Source organism: Lasiodiplodia theobromae (assembly GCF_012971845.1).
Source record: "Lasiodiplodia theobromae strain AM2As chromosome Unknown scaffold_35, whole genome shotgun sequence".
NCBI classification, from domain to species: Eukaryota; Fungi; Ascomycota; class Dothideomycetes; order Botryosphaeriales; family Botryosphaeriaceae; genus Lasiodiplodia; species Lasiodiplodia theobromae.
In genome coordinates this window covers 259,831-274,911 of record NW_023336514.1, presented here as the reverse complement: position 1 = coordinate 274,911, position 15,081 = coordinate 259,831, and the positions used below count along the sequence as shown (strand labels likewise).

Here is a 15,081-nt window from a genome sequence, read left to right as displayed (position 1 = left end):
GAGAGGTTGGATGAGATGCGTGGAAAGAAACTGCGCTGGAAAGACGCGGTGTTATGATGTAATCCCAAGACGAGAGATGCTTAAAGAATAATGGTATTGATTTTTCTCCGATGCGCCGATCACGAAAATGGTTGATGGATGAAATATGCAGCAGGGGCTTTTTTCCAACAATGACAGATGTGCAGCGGCGAAGAAACGGGAGAAAGGATGCAACCTCGTCCAGGTATCGCTGGTGTGCCCAGAGGTTGGCTGCAGATGTTTTATAGGCCGGTGTGACGAGTCCATCCCGAGGAAACCATGGCGCACGCCGATTGGACGTGGGCTTGCTTAAGTCAGGTTCGTTAAGCAGACTCGTCGTCGATGGACTGAGACACTCCGGGATCGGCAGGAGAATGGATTAGGAAATGGGCCGAGATGCTGACGAAGAAGGGCCTTGCAGACCGCAACTTGGCGACGCTTGTAGTTGGAGTCAGGTGAGGTCTTAAAGGGCTGTTTCTTTTATTGCAGTAACTGCTGACTACTGCGACGGGCCAATGAGCATGGGAGGGATGACCATCCATGTGGGGGCGGTGCAGAAGGGTTCCCGACGGCGGTTTCTGGGGCCAAGTCCGTTGCTCCGATGCCGTGGGCCGGACGCACTTGCTCGTGGCATGGTCGCACAGCCCCCACCGGTCAGTCGGACTCCCAATTTTCGTGCGAGACATTTTCGAGGCAAAAGAAGGTTACCATGGTCAGGGTCTAGAGTTTAAATAAGAGGCGGAATCAGCGGGAGCGGGGGTGGGGGGCGGAGAGCGGGGGATGGGCAATTTAACGAAGCTCGTGCTGGATTCGCGGCGGATCCCCCACAAGCCTTCCCGCGCTCTGGGCCACGTCATACTTCGCTCTAAGCATTGCGCAACCATGCATCGCCATACTACCGCAAATAGCAACGGCAGGAATCAGGAATCGATACTTTCCCCTATCTGATTCAGTCAAGGCCTGCATGTAGCATGTAAGGCAGCAAGCTCGGCGCCGCGGTAGCCCCAAGCTACCGCCCAAGTGCCGCGCTGAGCCGCAAGAGGTCCACTTTAACCTCTTTCCCTTCCCCTTGCCTTGCTTCCCACAAGACCTCGTGCCCCGCCTTTCCCCGCTCCATGGACTTGTCGTCGCGTGCGCCGTTTATAAATCCTCGGGGTCCGTCGTGGGTTGGTTCTTGCCGAACAGGAACTCCCGGATCTTCTTTCGAAGACCCACGGCAACTTGACGCAAATTGCCTTCCCTGATTCCCCGTCAAGATGCTCCCCCAAATTCTACCCTCGAGCTCGTCCCAGAGCAGGAACACCGGCCGCGCATCGTTCTGGGTGTCCTGTGCAACTCTGCTCCTCCTCATGTCCGCGCCGGCGCATTGCATCCAGCTTGCCGTATCCAGCAGCGTACCGGACCATGCCAGCGCAGTTCTGGACCAGTCGTTCCTGAGCTTCGCCATAGAAGGGCGAGACTTCATCGACTACAGCGGTTTGTTGCCCTCTCAGAACGAAGAAAGCCTCCAACTGACTAACCACGCGCGCCAAGGCAACGACGCATCGCCGAACGAATTCTCAGTGAACATGCTGTCCACATTCGCGGCCAAGACGGGCGCAAAGACGTACCTGCGCGTGGGCGGCACGACCCAGTACGTCGTCGTCAAGGCTGCAATCACGCCTTTTCGCTTCCTGCCCCAACATCCAGGCGCGCGGGACCGCTGATCAATTTTCGTTCGTTTTTTTGTTGCAGGGATCACTTTCGGTACGACCCCGCGCAGGCGGAAGCGGTGCGCTTCGAGAACCCCGACCTCGCGACTTTCTCCAGCCTCTTCGCCAACATCACCGTCGGCAGCGGCTGGCTCGACGGCTTTGGCCAATTCTCCGGCGACAATGTCGTGTGGGACCTGCAGGTGTTCCTCGCGCGCAAGAACCTGAGCAACGCCGTCGCCTTCGCGAAGGACTGCGTCGACGCGATTGGCGCCGGCAACCTCAACGCGCTGGAGATCGGGAACGAGCCGGATTTGTACAACGCGGTTGGATTTTTCCCTGGCCAGACGGACCGCCCCGCCGACTACGGTCCCGAGGACTACGTGGCTGAGTTTACCGAGTTTGCGGACGCGATTGAGGGCAACGTCTCGGCGCTGGGGTCTGGACCGAATTTCCAGGCGCTGGCGTACTCGAATCTCGTGGCGGATCCGTGGAATGAGTGCGTGGGCGTTGATTCCTTGTGCGCGCGAGAACGGGAGCTGATTGCGGGATAGGCAAAACGCATTCGACGCCGGTCTCTCTAAAGAACTCGTGAAATCCGTCTCGGAGCACTTGTAAGTTTTCTTACGATGAGCAGCTTGGCCGAGTAGCTGAATTGCGTGCAGTTACCAGTCAGAAGACGGCGAAGACATGGCCGGTGCGTATCAATCGACCCAAGAGCTCAACGGCAGAAACTGACAAACCATCCAGCAACATTGATGAACAAGGCAGCCATCAGGAGCAAGACAGACGCCCGATTCAAGGACCGCATCGCGTACATGAAGAGCGAGCACCCAGACATCCCCTTCCTGATCGCCGAAGCCGCGAGCGCGCTCGGCAACGGCACCGGCATCCGGGACTTTGATCTCACCGCAAGCCTGGGCACGGCGCTATGGACCGTCGACTGGCTGCTGTACGTCGCAACGCTCGTAAGTCACTCTACTCCTTCGTGTTGCTTTTGTCATTTTCCCCATGATCAGCATTGACCGAGACGAAATGCACAAACCAGGGCGTGACCAGGGTCAACATGCAGCTCGGCTCGCGTTTCCCCTTCTCGCCGTGGCTAGGATCGACGACGACCATCAACAACGCGACGATGCCGCCGCAGACGCTCGGCAGCTTCTACGGCAACGTCTTCGTCGCCGACTTCATTGGGGATGCGGGGGAGCTACAGATCGCCGAATTGCAAGTCGACGACGAAGACGTCTCGGCCTACGCGGCGTACAACTCTGCGGAACTGACCAAGATTGCGATAGTCAACCTCGAGCTCTGGCGCGAGAGCTATGATGCGGCGCGCCCGAACAAGACGCTGCAGCTCACCGGTCTCGACGGCGTCAAGTCGGTCAAAGTGCAGCGGCTGACCGGACCGGATGCGGGGGCGCAGGCACCCGATATCACATGGGATGGCACGCAGTGGACGGCGGAGAGCAAGGGTTTGGCCGTCGTGGTGGACGAGGACGACAGCTACGAGGTCGAGGTCGACGGGGAGAAGGGCTCCGTGCAGGTCACCTGCCAAGCCTCGGAGGCATTGTTGCTTTCGATTTCGCCGGCGGGAAAACAATCCGACTTACCCGAGTAGGGAGAGAGAAGAGGACGGATTTAGTGTGGTGTGGGTGGCGCCTGCGTTTTCCTGTTATTATTACGGCGCCGTTGTTTGTAGTTGCGGAACGGCCGTTACGCGTTGGCCCCCCGAGAGATATACCTAATGCCATTAATGAGTAGCGCTGCTCTTTTCCTCTTATCGTTTCAGTGTCCTGAAATTTGTCTCGGTGCCTGGGTCGGACGAGGTAGGAGCGGCGGTGGCGCTTTGGCTTGCGCGTACCAGTGAATTAACTATAGGCATGGAATTGGGAGAGGCGCGATAGGACGGGGACAGCCGTGTGGTGTGAGATAGCTGGGCTGGCTGCCGCCACAAGACTCGACTTCTTCGAGGCATGAAACGACAAACGCGTCCTTGTCGGTAGGATCGCGGCCTTATAGACGTGTTTCCCCCTTTGGAGTGGCGGTTCCGTTCGGGCGCTGCCCTATGGAGGCATCGGTTGGGGACAGCCCTGTCGCGTGTGTCGCGTCGGGAAATGGTGAGGCAAGGCTGTTGGTGTTTCACTGACGTCGGGACCCGCAGAGCACACCGACACCAGCAAGAAGGATGGGGTCCCCATTTATTTCTGTGCTGCTGTACGGCGTACCGGCCGCCGATTTGTCGCTGGTCTTGACTTACGTAACCTTGTACGGGGACCGAGTGGAGGCGCGCTGCACAAGAAACAAAGAGCTGTGGCCTGATGGGGTAAAATTTTTTAGGATTAGCGAGTCGGGTGCCGGGCGGAAGAAGACGTGCAGAACGCAGGGCCGCTCGTCTGCGGTGATGAGCAACGACGCCGCTCGCAGGGTGAGACGGCGGACAGCAGGCCTCAGAACAGCGTCGGAGGGCCCGAGCGGTCGACGAGAGTGGTTATGCAATTGAATCGGAAAGGGATTGCGGGTGGCAGCCAATCAGAACTCCCGCACGCCGAAGCTACCTGGAGCGCGGGAACGCCGCGTCGCTCCTGCCGCGGCTTCAACCTTCAAGGCTCATCCTTCCTCGCTCGGCAGCTGAGCTGAGCCTCGACGCTACGGGAGCTCTCCGCGGACGGCAAGCCTCTTCCTTGGCGCTAGATCCTCGCTACCTGCCGACCTTCTGGAAGAATTCCTCGTTCCATCACCTCTTCATTCTCGCGTCACGTCGGACCCTGGTTTTCCGATTGGCGACGCAAACGGAAGTCAGATCGTGGCAGCCACGCTGTCCGACAGATCCGATCCCCATCGCCACGTGCTGATAACGGCTGACGGTCGTGCTGCGATATGCTAGATACTACGCGATTGCTGAGCGCCACTTGGCCTGATCTGACCTCCCTCCGCAGCCACCGCCCAGCTAACTGGCGCCCCCTCGAGCTGGCCCCTTCGGTTTCGCAAGGTTACGAGTGGTCGCGTGCGGGAGAGACGGGTGGTGCCGGGGAGTGGAAAGAAGCGTTGAAGAGCCGGAGCGCGAGGCCGGCCACAACTGGAGGCCTGAAGGGCGCTAGCCGCACTTCGGCAGCGGCAGTTTCTGGGCGTCGTGGGGGCAGCCGGAGAGCACAAACGGGGTGGCATTTCCTCGAGCAGCATCTGCCAGCGAGCGCCACCGCGAGTGGAGGAGCGGCCCCAATAATGCGAGACGGGCCGAAGGGGGGCTCTGTTACCGTTGCAGAACAGGGCGTGGGGAGCGTTGACGTCACCCCAGTCGTAAACTGCGGACTAAAAACCTTTTGACAAGCCTAAGCCGTAATTTCACCACAGCCCCGCTAGTGCCGCGGCGTAGCCCTGCCATAAGGACCACGCCTCCGCCGCCTCGACTCGCACGCCTGTATCCCTCGCTCCCTCGCGCGCAGTCAATCAACAACCTCTCGCGGCTTGGGTGTCTCTCTCGAGCCGTCGTCGTCCTCGTCGCCAGTCCAATTCGAATTATCCGTCACCATGGCTGCCCCCTACGAGCACTCCAATGGCGATGGCCTCCAACGCAAGATCAGCTTAACCGGCAAGGGCGCCGACAAGTCTTCGCTGCCTGAGGATGCTGTCGGATCGGCCGACGCCGTGCTCGAGGCCATGGGCTATGCGCCCGAGCTGTCCAGGAACCGGTCGACGATGCAGGTCGCATTCATGTCCTTCGTGCTGGCCGCGATTCCCTACGGTTTGGCCACCACCATGTACTATCCGCTGGTCGGCGGTGGCCCGGCCAACATCGTCTGGGGCTGGGTCGGCGTGTCCTTCATCATTCTCTGCGTCGCCGCGTCCCTGGGCGAGATTACGAGTGTCTACCCCACTGCTGGAGGTAAGGGCTGTCTTATCTCTTTTATCACGCGCGCGCCAGCTGACGACCAATGCTAGGCGTCTACTATCAGACATTCATGCTTGCACCCCCCAGCTACCGCCGCCTGGCCAGTTGGACTTGCGGCTGGCTATACGTCGTCGGCAACATCACCATCACCCTCGCCGTGAACTTCGGCACCACGCTCTTCTTCATCTCGTGCATCAACATCTTTGAGACGGAGCCCGGCGTCGGTATCTGGGAGGCCACCACCTGGCAGACCTTCCTGACCTTCCTTGCCATCACCTTCGTGGCCAACGCCACCTCCTCGCTGGGCAACCGCTACCTGCCGTACATCGACGTGCGTGACATGACCCCCTGTTTGGCTGTGACCATGCAAACTGACGTGCAAACAGACTGCTGCCATCTACTGGACGTTTGCCGGCGTGCTGGCCATCATCATCACCGTGCTGGCGCGCGCCAAGGGTGGCCGCCGCAGCGCTGAGTGGGTCTTCGGTGACTTCGAGCCTCAGTCGGGCTGGCCGGCAGGATGGTCGTTCTGCGTCGGTCTGCTGCAGGCAGCGTACGCGACCTCGTCCACTGGCATGATCATCTCGTAAGATTTTTCTTTGTGTTCCCCGCCCCTCCCCCCATAAGTGCTTCAGTAATAATGCTCGTGACTGTAGGATGTGTGAGGAAGTGCAACACCCTGCTACCCAGGTTCCCAAGGCCATGGTCGGCACCATTGTGCTCAACACTTTCGCCGGCCTGCTCTTCCTGCTGCCGCTGCTCTTCGTGATGCCCGACCTGACCGAGCTGATCAACCTTGCGTCGGGCCAGCCCGTGCCTGCCATCATCAAGGCGGCCGTGGGCAACGACGTGGGCGCCTTCATCCTGACGATCCCGCTGTTCATACTGGCCCTGATTTGCGGTATCGGCTGCACCACTGCTACCTCGCGCTGCACCTGGGCGTTCGCCCGTGATGGTGCCATCCCCGGTGCTAAGTGGTGGAAGACGGTCAACCACAAGATGGACGTGCCCTTCAACGCCATGATGCTCAGCATGGTGGTCCAGATCATCCTCGGCGTCATCTACTTCGGCTCGACCGCCGCCTTCAACGCCTTCTCTGGCGTCGGTGTCATCTGCCTGACGGCCTCATATGCCGTGCCTATTGCCGTCTCCCTGGCCGGCGGCCGCACCCACATCGCCGAGGGCAGCTTCCACCTCGGCAAGCTGGGTGTTTTCTGCAACATCGTCTCTCTCTGTACGTTGGACATCCCCCCTTGATTCCCCCCGTGTGCTGACAAGATCTACAGGCTGGTCGCTGCTCGCCATCCCGCTGTTCTGCATGCCCACCACGATCCCCGTTGCTGCCGAAACGATGAACTATGCGTCGGTTGTGTTCTTCGCCTTCGTCATGCTGTCTCTGGGCTGGTACGTCGTCTGGGGCCACCGCAACTACCAGGGCCCCCCCACCGTCGACTGAGTGTGCAGAATGATGCGCCCCCACGCAACAACAACCCATGCAACAATATCTCCGAGTGCGACTATTTCTATCACCTAATGCGCCAAATACCGATTGCGACAACCTCTTTCCGATACCAAACGCGACAAACCCCGAATGCGCCAATAGTCGACGTGTTGCGTGCATAGATGGTTCCGGAGTGATGGAGTTGGCTAAACAATCAATAAACAGTTATAGACAGATACCCCCTCTTGCGAATAAAAAAGTTCAAAATTATTGCTTCAAAAAATCACCTGCGCCATTATTTAGTTTTCGTGACAAGGAAAGCATTGGCCACAAGTGGGTTGGCTGTATGATCAACCGCAGCTTTTTGGGTGACTGCGAGATCCGACATAGCGTTCTTCGATCTCTCGAGGGCCATGATCGTCACAACTGTCGGAACGATGCGGGTCACCAATTTCTTGCTTGAAGCACCGTCCAGCCCAAACCCACTTGTAGCGGATAGTCCGCTATCCGATCCGGATTTACTTGATCAATGCAGCGCTTCTGCCGAACCTGCTGCTACAACCACCATGCGGTGCATACCATATGTAAAACAAGCATAGCAAACCCGTGACGCACACCAGCCTGTCTGCGAAAACCTTCACGCCTTTTTCACTCCGTAGTCGATTCAGAGCACATATCAACAAGACATGTGTGCACCTGTTAAGCTTACGGTTAAGCTTTTGGGCCCAACTACTTTCCGGGGACCGGGTGGTTGGCCGGGAGCCGCATGCACGGCAGGGTCTGCATACTCTTTTCTGAGAGATCGGCCCTGCCGCTTGCGATGACTTGCGTCTGTATGGTACTTTGTGCCTTCATCCTGCTAAAATCTCCGAAGAGTGCCGCCGCCGCCGTCAGCAATCGTCTTTCCTATCCGGGATATATTTTGCCGTTGCGTGCGTTGCAGCAGACAGATAGTGGATGTGGCTTGGCTACCTAGCTGGGTAGCGGTTTGGCGGCAGCCAGCCATAGTTGAAACGCGAGATGCAGGAACAGGCGATGGGTTGTTGATCGTATGATAACGGAACGCCACAGCCACTTTTCCACGGGGAGGATTATATTGTACTAGCGCTGGTGGGTGCGTGTGTGTGTTTTGCTTCGAACGCAGTGGTCGAGGGCGGAAGGGGGGGCGGCGAAGGGAAAGGTGGGGGATTTGGCGGAGGGAATTGCCGAGATGAGTTAACCAGGGGCCCGCGCACCAATACCTGGCCAGTCAACGGCTCTGCTTTGTGCCCGCGCCGCGTCCGCGTACGACCGGAGTGGGCCGCCGCCCACCCACACACGGCCCCTTCTTTGAATTGGTGTGTGTGTGTGGGTGTGCGGCCCCATCTCCCCTGCCCCGGCTAACATGCCCTCCTTGCTGTCGACACTATCGATGGCCGCTAGAAGAGGAAGGTTGATACGTGCCCTTTGCGGCGTCCGCCGAACATACGAATTACCCCCTGCAGCTCGCTGCCAAAACATATTATCGTACATCCCTATCGCAGCAGGTGACCACAGCAGCTAATAATGCTTTATTGTTATTGAACTGCTTCTATCCCGGCGGGCCAAGCAGCCAAGCCTATCGGGAATTTTCCCGCGTACATATATATACATTGTGCACGCGAGCAGCCCATTCGCCGGATCTATGTCCGCGGCTGCATATGCAGCCAAGATGGAAACACTGCCGCGTTCATGCTGTCGACCTCATTTCCACCACACTGCTGGTAACGGCTATACGAACGATCAAAACCTCAAAGAGGCAGGTTGAGAGGTGTTGAGAGAGGTTTGCGCCGGCTTGGCTGCGACCGTAGCACTCGTGTTTATTTCGTTTCTGCGCTTCTCACACGATTGCGCATAGTTCGCCATCGATAACGGCATCTGCGTTTGTCTGGCAAAAAAACCACAATATAAGGATAGAATGGCTCGAGCTGGTGGTGGTACTAGGCGTCCCAGGCGTATCGTTCACGATGGTGCTCCTTCGCTACATCCTCCACGCGCTCCCCTTCGCGGGCAGCGCAACCGCCGCTCTTTACCGCCGCCAGGATGACGCCGCTTCGACGAACAGCACGGCCGTCGTCCCCAAGCGCTTCATCATCGAGTACCACGGCGTAAGACCATCCCGCCCCGTGCACCAACCCCCTCCAAAACCAACCACTGACAACCCCAGAATGCCGCTGGCCTCCGCGCCGCCCCCGAGCCGGGCATCAAGGTCGTGCAGACCTTCGACAGCGACATCTTCTCAGGCGCCAGCGTCGAGGCCGACGGCTACACCGTCGATGACCTGACCAAGCTGGCCGGCGTCGCCAAGGTGTGGCCGATGAAGTCGATCGCGCTCGCGCCGCCGATTGACCTGCAGACGTTCGCTGACGACGCCGCGGCTGCTAACTACACCGTGCACAACTCGACCGGTGTCGATAAGCTGCATGCGGCGGGCGTGTACGGCGAGGGCGCGGTCGTGGCGGTCGTCGATACGGGGATTGCGTATAACCATCCTGCGGTGAGTTCGTCTTGCGTTCGAGGAGGGAGCCTACGGTTTCTGATCAGTTAAGTAGCTTGGGGGTGGGATTGGCGAGGGATTCAAGGTCAGCGGCGGCTACGACTTTGTTGGCGATGGCAGTAAGTTTCCCCTTTTGTGGTCAGTCTCCGGGAGCAATGCGCTGATTGGGTGGGACAGACTGGCCGCTTGGGGAAAAGACTCCGGATGATGACCCGAATGACAACATGGGTCACGGTACTCACGTTTCGGGTATTATTGCTGGCCAGACGGATTAGTAAGTGTTTCTTGTCGGTTGTGAACAGTGCACTGGATGCTGACCATTGCTGTAGCTGGGTTGGTGTGGCGCCCAAGGCAACGCTTCGGGGCTACAAGGTGTTCTCTACTGTTGTAAGCTTCATGTTGCTCCCTGTTTGCAATGGTGATACTCATGGTCGCTTTAGGACTCCACCGATGAGGACACACTGATTCAATCCTTCCTTGCCGCATACGCTGATGATGTAAGTGTTTCGAGAAATGCATTTGCATGGCTCAATACTGACCACAGAGTAGGTTGATATCATCACCGCCAGCATCGGAGGCGCAAGCGGCTTCGAGGACGGAGCCTGGGCCGAAGTCGCCTCCCGCATCGTCAACCAGGGCGTAGTCGTGACCATCGCGGCCGGCAACTCCGGCGCCGCAGGCCCCTTCTTCGCCAGCAGCGGCTCCTCGGGCAAGGACGTCATCGCCGTGGCCTCGGTCGACGCGGAAAGCTTCCCAGCGCAGCCCTTCTCGGCCACCTTTAGGACCAACAGCTCGTCCAATACCACGACGCTCGGCTACATCCCCTCGACCTACAACTTCCCGGCCACCATCACCGACTGGCCCATCGTGCCCCTCACCTTCAACACGTCCGAGCCCGCCGACGCCTGCGACCCGCTGCCCGCCGACACGCGCAACCTGACGGGCGTCATCCCGCTCGTCCGCCGCGGCACCTGCACCTTCGCCACCAAGCAGGCCAACCTGCAAGAATTCGGCGCCCAGTACATCCTCTTCTACAACAACGACAGCCCGCTCGTCTCGCTCGCCACCGACGAGACCGGCAGCCTGATCGCCCTCATCACCGCCGACGCCGGCGCCGCCATCATCGACACCGTCAAGGCCGGCGGCGAGGTCCTGGCCGACTTCTCCGCCAACACCGCGAGCGGCGTCGTCGGCCTGCCCAACGCGCTCGGCGGCCGCCCCAGCACGTTTACCTCGTGGGGCGGCCTGTACGACCTCTCGCTCAAGCCCGACGTCGCCGCGCCCGGCGGCAACATCTTCTCGACCTACCTCGACGACGGCTTCGCGGTGCAGAGCGGCACCTCGATGGCGACGCCGTACGTGGCCGGCATCGCGGCCCTCTACATCGGCGCGTTCGGCGGGCGCAAGGTGCACGGCACGGGCTTCGCGAAGGCGCTGCAGGCGCAGATCGTCGCGAGCGGCGGCGCGCTGCCGTGGTCGGACGGCACGACGCGCGATTACGGCTTCACGGCGCCGGTGCCGCAGGTCGGGAATGGGCTGGTGAATGCGTTCAAGGTTCTGAACTACTCGACGGAGCTGGCGTGGGAGAAGCTCGAGCTGAACGACACGGCGAACTTCAAGGGCAGCCATACGGTGCAGATCGCGAACAGCGGCGACGTGCCGCTGACGTACAACTTTGCGGTTCAGGACGCGGCGGGCTTCGAGGCGCTGGAGGTGTGGGACGCGGCGGTGTACTTCTCGCCGCGGTTGAAGAAGTTCACGGAGTTGACGCCGATCAAGGCGGTGCCGGACGTGGCGCTGCCGGCTGGGGAGTTCACGGTCGCGCCGGGGGAGACGAGGGACGCGACGTTTACGTTCTCGTTGCCGGAGGGGCTGAATGCGACGGCGCTGCCGGCGTATAGCGGCAAGATTGTGATTACCGCGAGCAACGGCGAGCAGCTGTCTGTCCCGTACTTCGGCCTCGCGTCGGATCTGAAGGAGGAGATGACGCCCATCTTCGAGAACACCTACCCCTTCTCCACCTCTGGCGTTAGTGCCGAGAACATCAAGACCAAGTCTTCGTAAGTACACTCACATCTCGCCCGACGGACGGGGGGGACTCGACCCAACTAACACTCTTGCTACAGCTACACCTTCAACCTCAGCACCTCGGCCCAAGACTTCCCGAAAGTCTACGTCAAGCTCAAGTGGGGCACCGAGGAGATCCGCTGGGACATCTACGAGCCGGGCTTCGACGAATCCCAGTGGGTCTACCCGCCCGTCGTCGGCGAGAACGGCTACGTCGGCCCGGCCACCGGCTGGAGCGGCGCCGATTCGTACACCTACTTCAACCCGGCCACCCAGAACGCCAGCGACACCTTCACCTTCCCTGTCTACGACGTCTACCGCAACGCCCAGACCCAGGCTAGCTACCACACCTTCTGGTGGTTCGGTGCGCTGGGGAACGGCTCGCAGATCGCGCCGGGGAACTATTCGATTAGGTTTGCGGCGCTGGTGCCGTTTGGGGAGCGCGAGGAGAGTGAGGGTTGGGATGTTTGGCAGGCGCCGGAGATTCAAGTGTTGTAGGTTGATGGGCTTTTTTGCAGAATACCCGTGAAGTAGGGAGCATGTGTGATGTACATAATTTGCAGAAGAATCGGCCTTTTCAATCACCATTCACGGGAATTAGGGCCTAAATCATTTGTGACCAACTGTAACTACAATGACGTACGTTCAAACCTTCTTGAGCACTCTCCGGCGACTCAAGTCTGCTTGCCCTCGTCGTCTCGAGTAAGTGTTTCCGCAGCTGGGCAGGAAAGCAAAACGTCAAGTGTGGGCGGTGGAGCCTTCAGACGGGGATGGCTCGGGTCGGTCAAGTCCAAAGTTGCCAGGCGTTCGCCTGGCTTCGTGATGGGCACGTATTCGCCTGTGTCGATCCAAGTTCCCACGCCCAGTTCTTCATGAGCAAGACGCTGAAGTTGCAGGGTCTCGTTCGTGCACCACTCTTTGTACGAATATTTGTCCAAGCGACGTCGCTTCAAAATGCAGCTGATGAGGGGCTCGATCGCATACGACAGAACGATGATGACACTGCCGGTTGCTAGGATGAAGTAGAGCCAAAATAGACTGAAGGAGGTGTAGGCAGTGCTGCGTATTTTCTTTGTTTTACTAATCAGTTTCCATTCTACCATAAAAGCACTTGGAGGGACGAACCTGGTTTCGGCAGACTTGTTTCTCTTCGGCATTTGACGGTCGTGTGAGATATGGGCCCATCTCAGGATTGGATGTTCCTGCAGCAGACAGGACAAAAGAGCTCTGTAGTTGAGCCATGGTGATAGCGTGCCAGAACTCCATTTCTAATTTCCATTGGTCGTCAGGAATTTTGGATTGAGAACTCATAGAAAGCTGATCTCTGGCCTTCAGCGCCTGGATACCAAGACTAGCTGCGATGCCGCTCACGTCCTGCTGATAGATCAAGGGTTTCTGGAAAGCTTTGAAGAAGCGTGCGTCTTGCTTAGTCTTCCATATTTTGTCCGAACCGTACCAAGCTTGGGCCGGGGAGGCTATCATCCAGAAAAGAATGCGTTCGAGAGTGAAGAATGAATCAGACTCCGTGCGAGACTATGGTTACCGTCATAATCAGCGGCTGAAGTGCCATTTTCTATGCTGGACACAATTGGGCCAGCTATTAGGGATGCTAATCAGCCCTTACGTTTCTGCATTGACTTTATGAGACATGATATGTCGTGGTTTGGCAACTGGGACGCCTTGGTAACACAGAACCCCGCAGCCTTGCAATTCTGCCTGTCTTTCTGTATCCTTGCTTGCTACCCCATCAGCTCTGTACCACCGACGGGGGAATTACCCAATCATGCATGCGTCCTTCCAACGGAAATAGCCAAGGGTGAGAGTCGGGCCCTCCACATCACCAGCCATCGTCAAAAATCGCTTCATTTGTTAACGTCCAGCTTCATGACGGCAGACATCGATCAAAGCGGACTGTTTGAAAGGGTCGCACGAACGGCCAGCCCACCAAAGCACCCCAATCTACCCCTCCATAGATCTTTGAATCGAATTTTGACTACAAAACAATCCCTGTAAAGATGCCGGCCGTACTCTCAAAATTCTTAGAATGCGCAACTTACCTCGAACTTCTGCATTCCATCTGCTTCCTGCGTGCGGATGCTTCCTGCGTGGGGATGCTTTCTACGTTATATGTCCGTTTACACGGATAATCAGCGGACGGAGGTTACACTTTTAAGATTTGAGGCCCCAACGTCGGGATCTTTATCCTCACCTCGTTGTGTTAAGGGTTTGAGAGTGCATGCACATCTGAGCCTGTTTAGATATTAGGTAATATGTTTGATATCAAATGTAGCAGAATCACCATAGTAATCAGATACGGAAACAGTAGTGTTGCACAATGTGGAAGAAGGGTCTGATTGCGGATGCACTGAATGAGTGGTATGAAGACAGAGAGTGGCTAACCGGGAGGCGGCTAAAAACCCTGCTCAGCTGGCTTGACTATCTACATATTTCTACAGTACATATTGCAACAAGTAGAGGTAGTACTAGACATTAGAGGCACTTCCTATCTACAAAGGGGGCTTGCAGCCGCCGTTCTTGGCCCACTCCTGTATTTTTGTTAGTTTCCAGGCAGACCTTGGGAAAGGAATCGGAATCTTACATTGACCTTGTCAGAGGTGCAAGCAAGCGCAGCACTGGCAGTGCCCTTATCCGTGCACTGCTTGTCGGCAAGTTGGCGGGCGATAATGGACCAGGACTTCAACCACTGTTAGTATAGCCGAGCCAAAATGTGCAAATTAATTCCCATGCTTACCAGGATCCTAGTCGCAGTGCAGGCGTGAGCCTCGTCAGCTCCAGCGGAGGCGCACTAAGCAATGGTCAGTTGGAGAGCTTCCGGCGAAGGTTCGAAACAAGATCCTTACGCTCTCGGCCGCGATATCGTAGCAAGTTTTGCACACCTGAAAATATTAGTGATCGGAATTGATACTGTCCTCTGCAGATAATAGCTTACGTTGGAGAAGTCACTCGTCTGCGAAGGGAACTGGTAGGCCGCCATGGCGCTGCAGTTCGCATTGGGCTCCTGGCGGGAAACAAGGGGCGAGGCCAGGATGGGAGTGGCCACGGCGAGGGTGGCAGCAATGAGAGAGAAGCGCATTTTGGCTGGTAACGAATGTTGGAATTGGACTGGAAGTTGGAGTTTGAAGTGTTTGATGATAGCAGTGAGAGACACTTCTAGGCACTTTATACTGTCAACAGAGTAATCGGATGGCTTTTCATTGGCAGCTAAATTTAGCGATACGAGCTGTGCCAAGGCTGTTACAGTGGCTCGAGTGTCATAGTCTGCAACTTGACACGGGCTACTAGCTTTGTATATGATTGAGCACGGAGCATCTCTCGTATTAAAACCGGAAAGCGTGACTTGTACACCACACCATCGGCCCAAAGCCTCTTAAATGTCCTTTATGATCCCTTGCTAAGGCAGAATAGTGGAGGCGAGTTGTCTAGACCGACGCGCTGCTAC

General features: G+C 57.6%; 4 protein-coding genes across 4 annotated transcripts; 3 read left to right on the top strand and 1 right to left on the bottom strand.

Moving 5' to 3' along the window:
* Window positions 1-1,274: 1,274 nt before the first annotated feature.
* On the top strand, window positions 1,275-3,327 carry LTHEOB_10021 (Glycoside hydrolase protein; the record flags this gene model as incomplete). The annotated part of the gene is made up of 7 exons (XM_035506621.1): window positions 1,275-1,494; window positions 1,552-1,651; window positions 1,753-2,208; window positions 2,264-2,323; window positions 2,375-2,406; window positions 2,460-2,677; window positions 2,758-3,327. 7 exons carry the CDS (start codon window positions 1,275-1,277, stop codon window positions 3,325-3,327), a joined length of 1,656 nt encoding a protein of 551 aa, XP_035368333.1.
* Window positions 3,328-5,237: 1,910 nt separating this feature from the next.
* LTHEOB_10020 (Choline transporter) lies at window positions 5,238-7,054 on the top strand (the record flags this gene model as incomplete). The annotated part of the gene is made up of 5 exons (XM_035506620.1): window positions 5,238-5,592; window positions 5,649-5,929; window positions 5,985-6,184; window positions 6,255-6,832; window positions 6,885-7,054. 5 exons carry the CDS (start codon window positions 5,238-5,240, stop codon window positions 7,052-7,054), a joined length of 1,584 nt encoding a protein of 527 aa, XP_035368332.1.
* A 1,970-nt stretch (window positions 7,055-9,024) lies between these two features.
* On the top strand, window positions 9,025-12,119 carry LTHEOB_10019 (Minor extracellular protease VPR protein; the record flags this gene model as incomplete). Its single annotated transcript, XM_035506618.1, has 8 exons — window positions 9,025-9,165; window positions 9,225-9,554; window positions 9,610-9,673; window positions 9,732-9,828; window positions 9,884-9,941; window positions 9,995-10,051; window positions 10,104-11,614; window positions 11,681-12,119. The coding sequence occupies 8 exons, from the start codon at window positions 9,025-9,027 to the stop codon at window positions 12,117-12,119; spliced, it is 2,697 nt and encodes an 898-aa protein (XP_035368331.1).
* A 2,009-nt stretch (window positions 12,120-14,128) lies between these two features.
* On the bottom strand, window positions 14,129-14,715 carry LTHEOB_10018 (Secreted protein; the record flags this gene model as incomplete). The annotated part of the gene is made up of 5 exons (XM_035506617.1): window positions 14,129-14,167; window positions 14,221-14,316; window positions 14,374-14,427; window positions 14,483-14,518; window positions 14,572-14,715. 5 exons carry the CDS (start codon window positions 14,713-14,715, stop codon window positions 14,129-14,131), a joined length of 369 nt encoding a protein of 122 aa, XP_035368330.1.
* Between the last annotated feature and the right edge of the window lie 366 nt (window positions 14,716-15,081).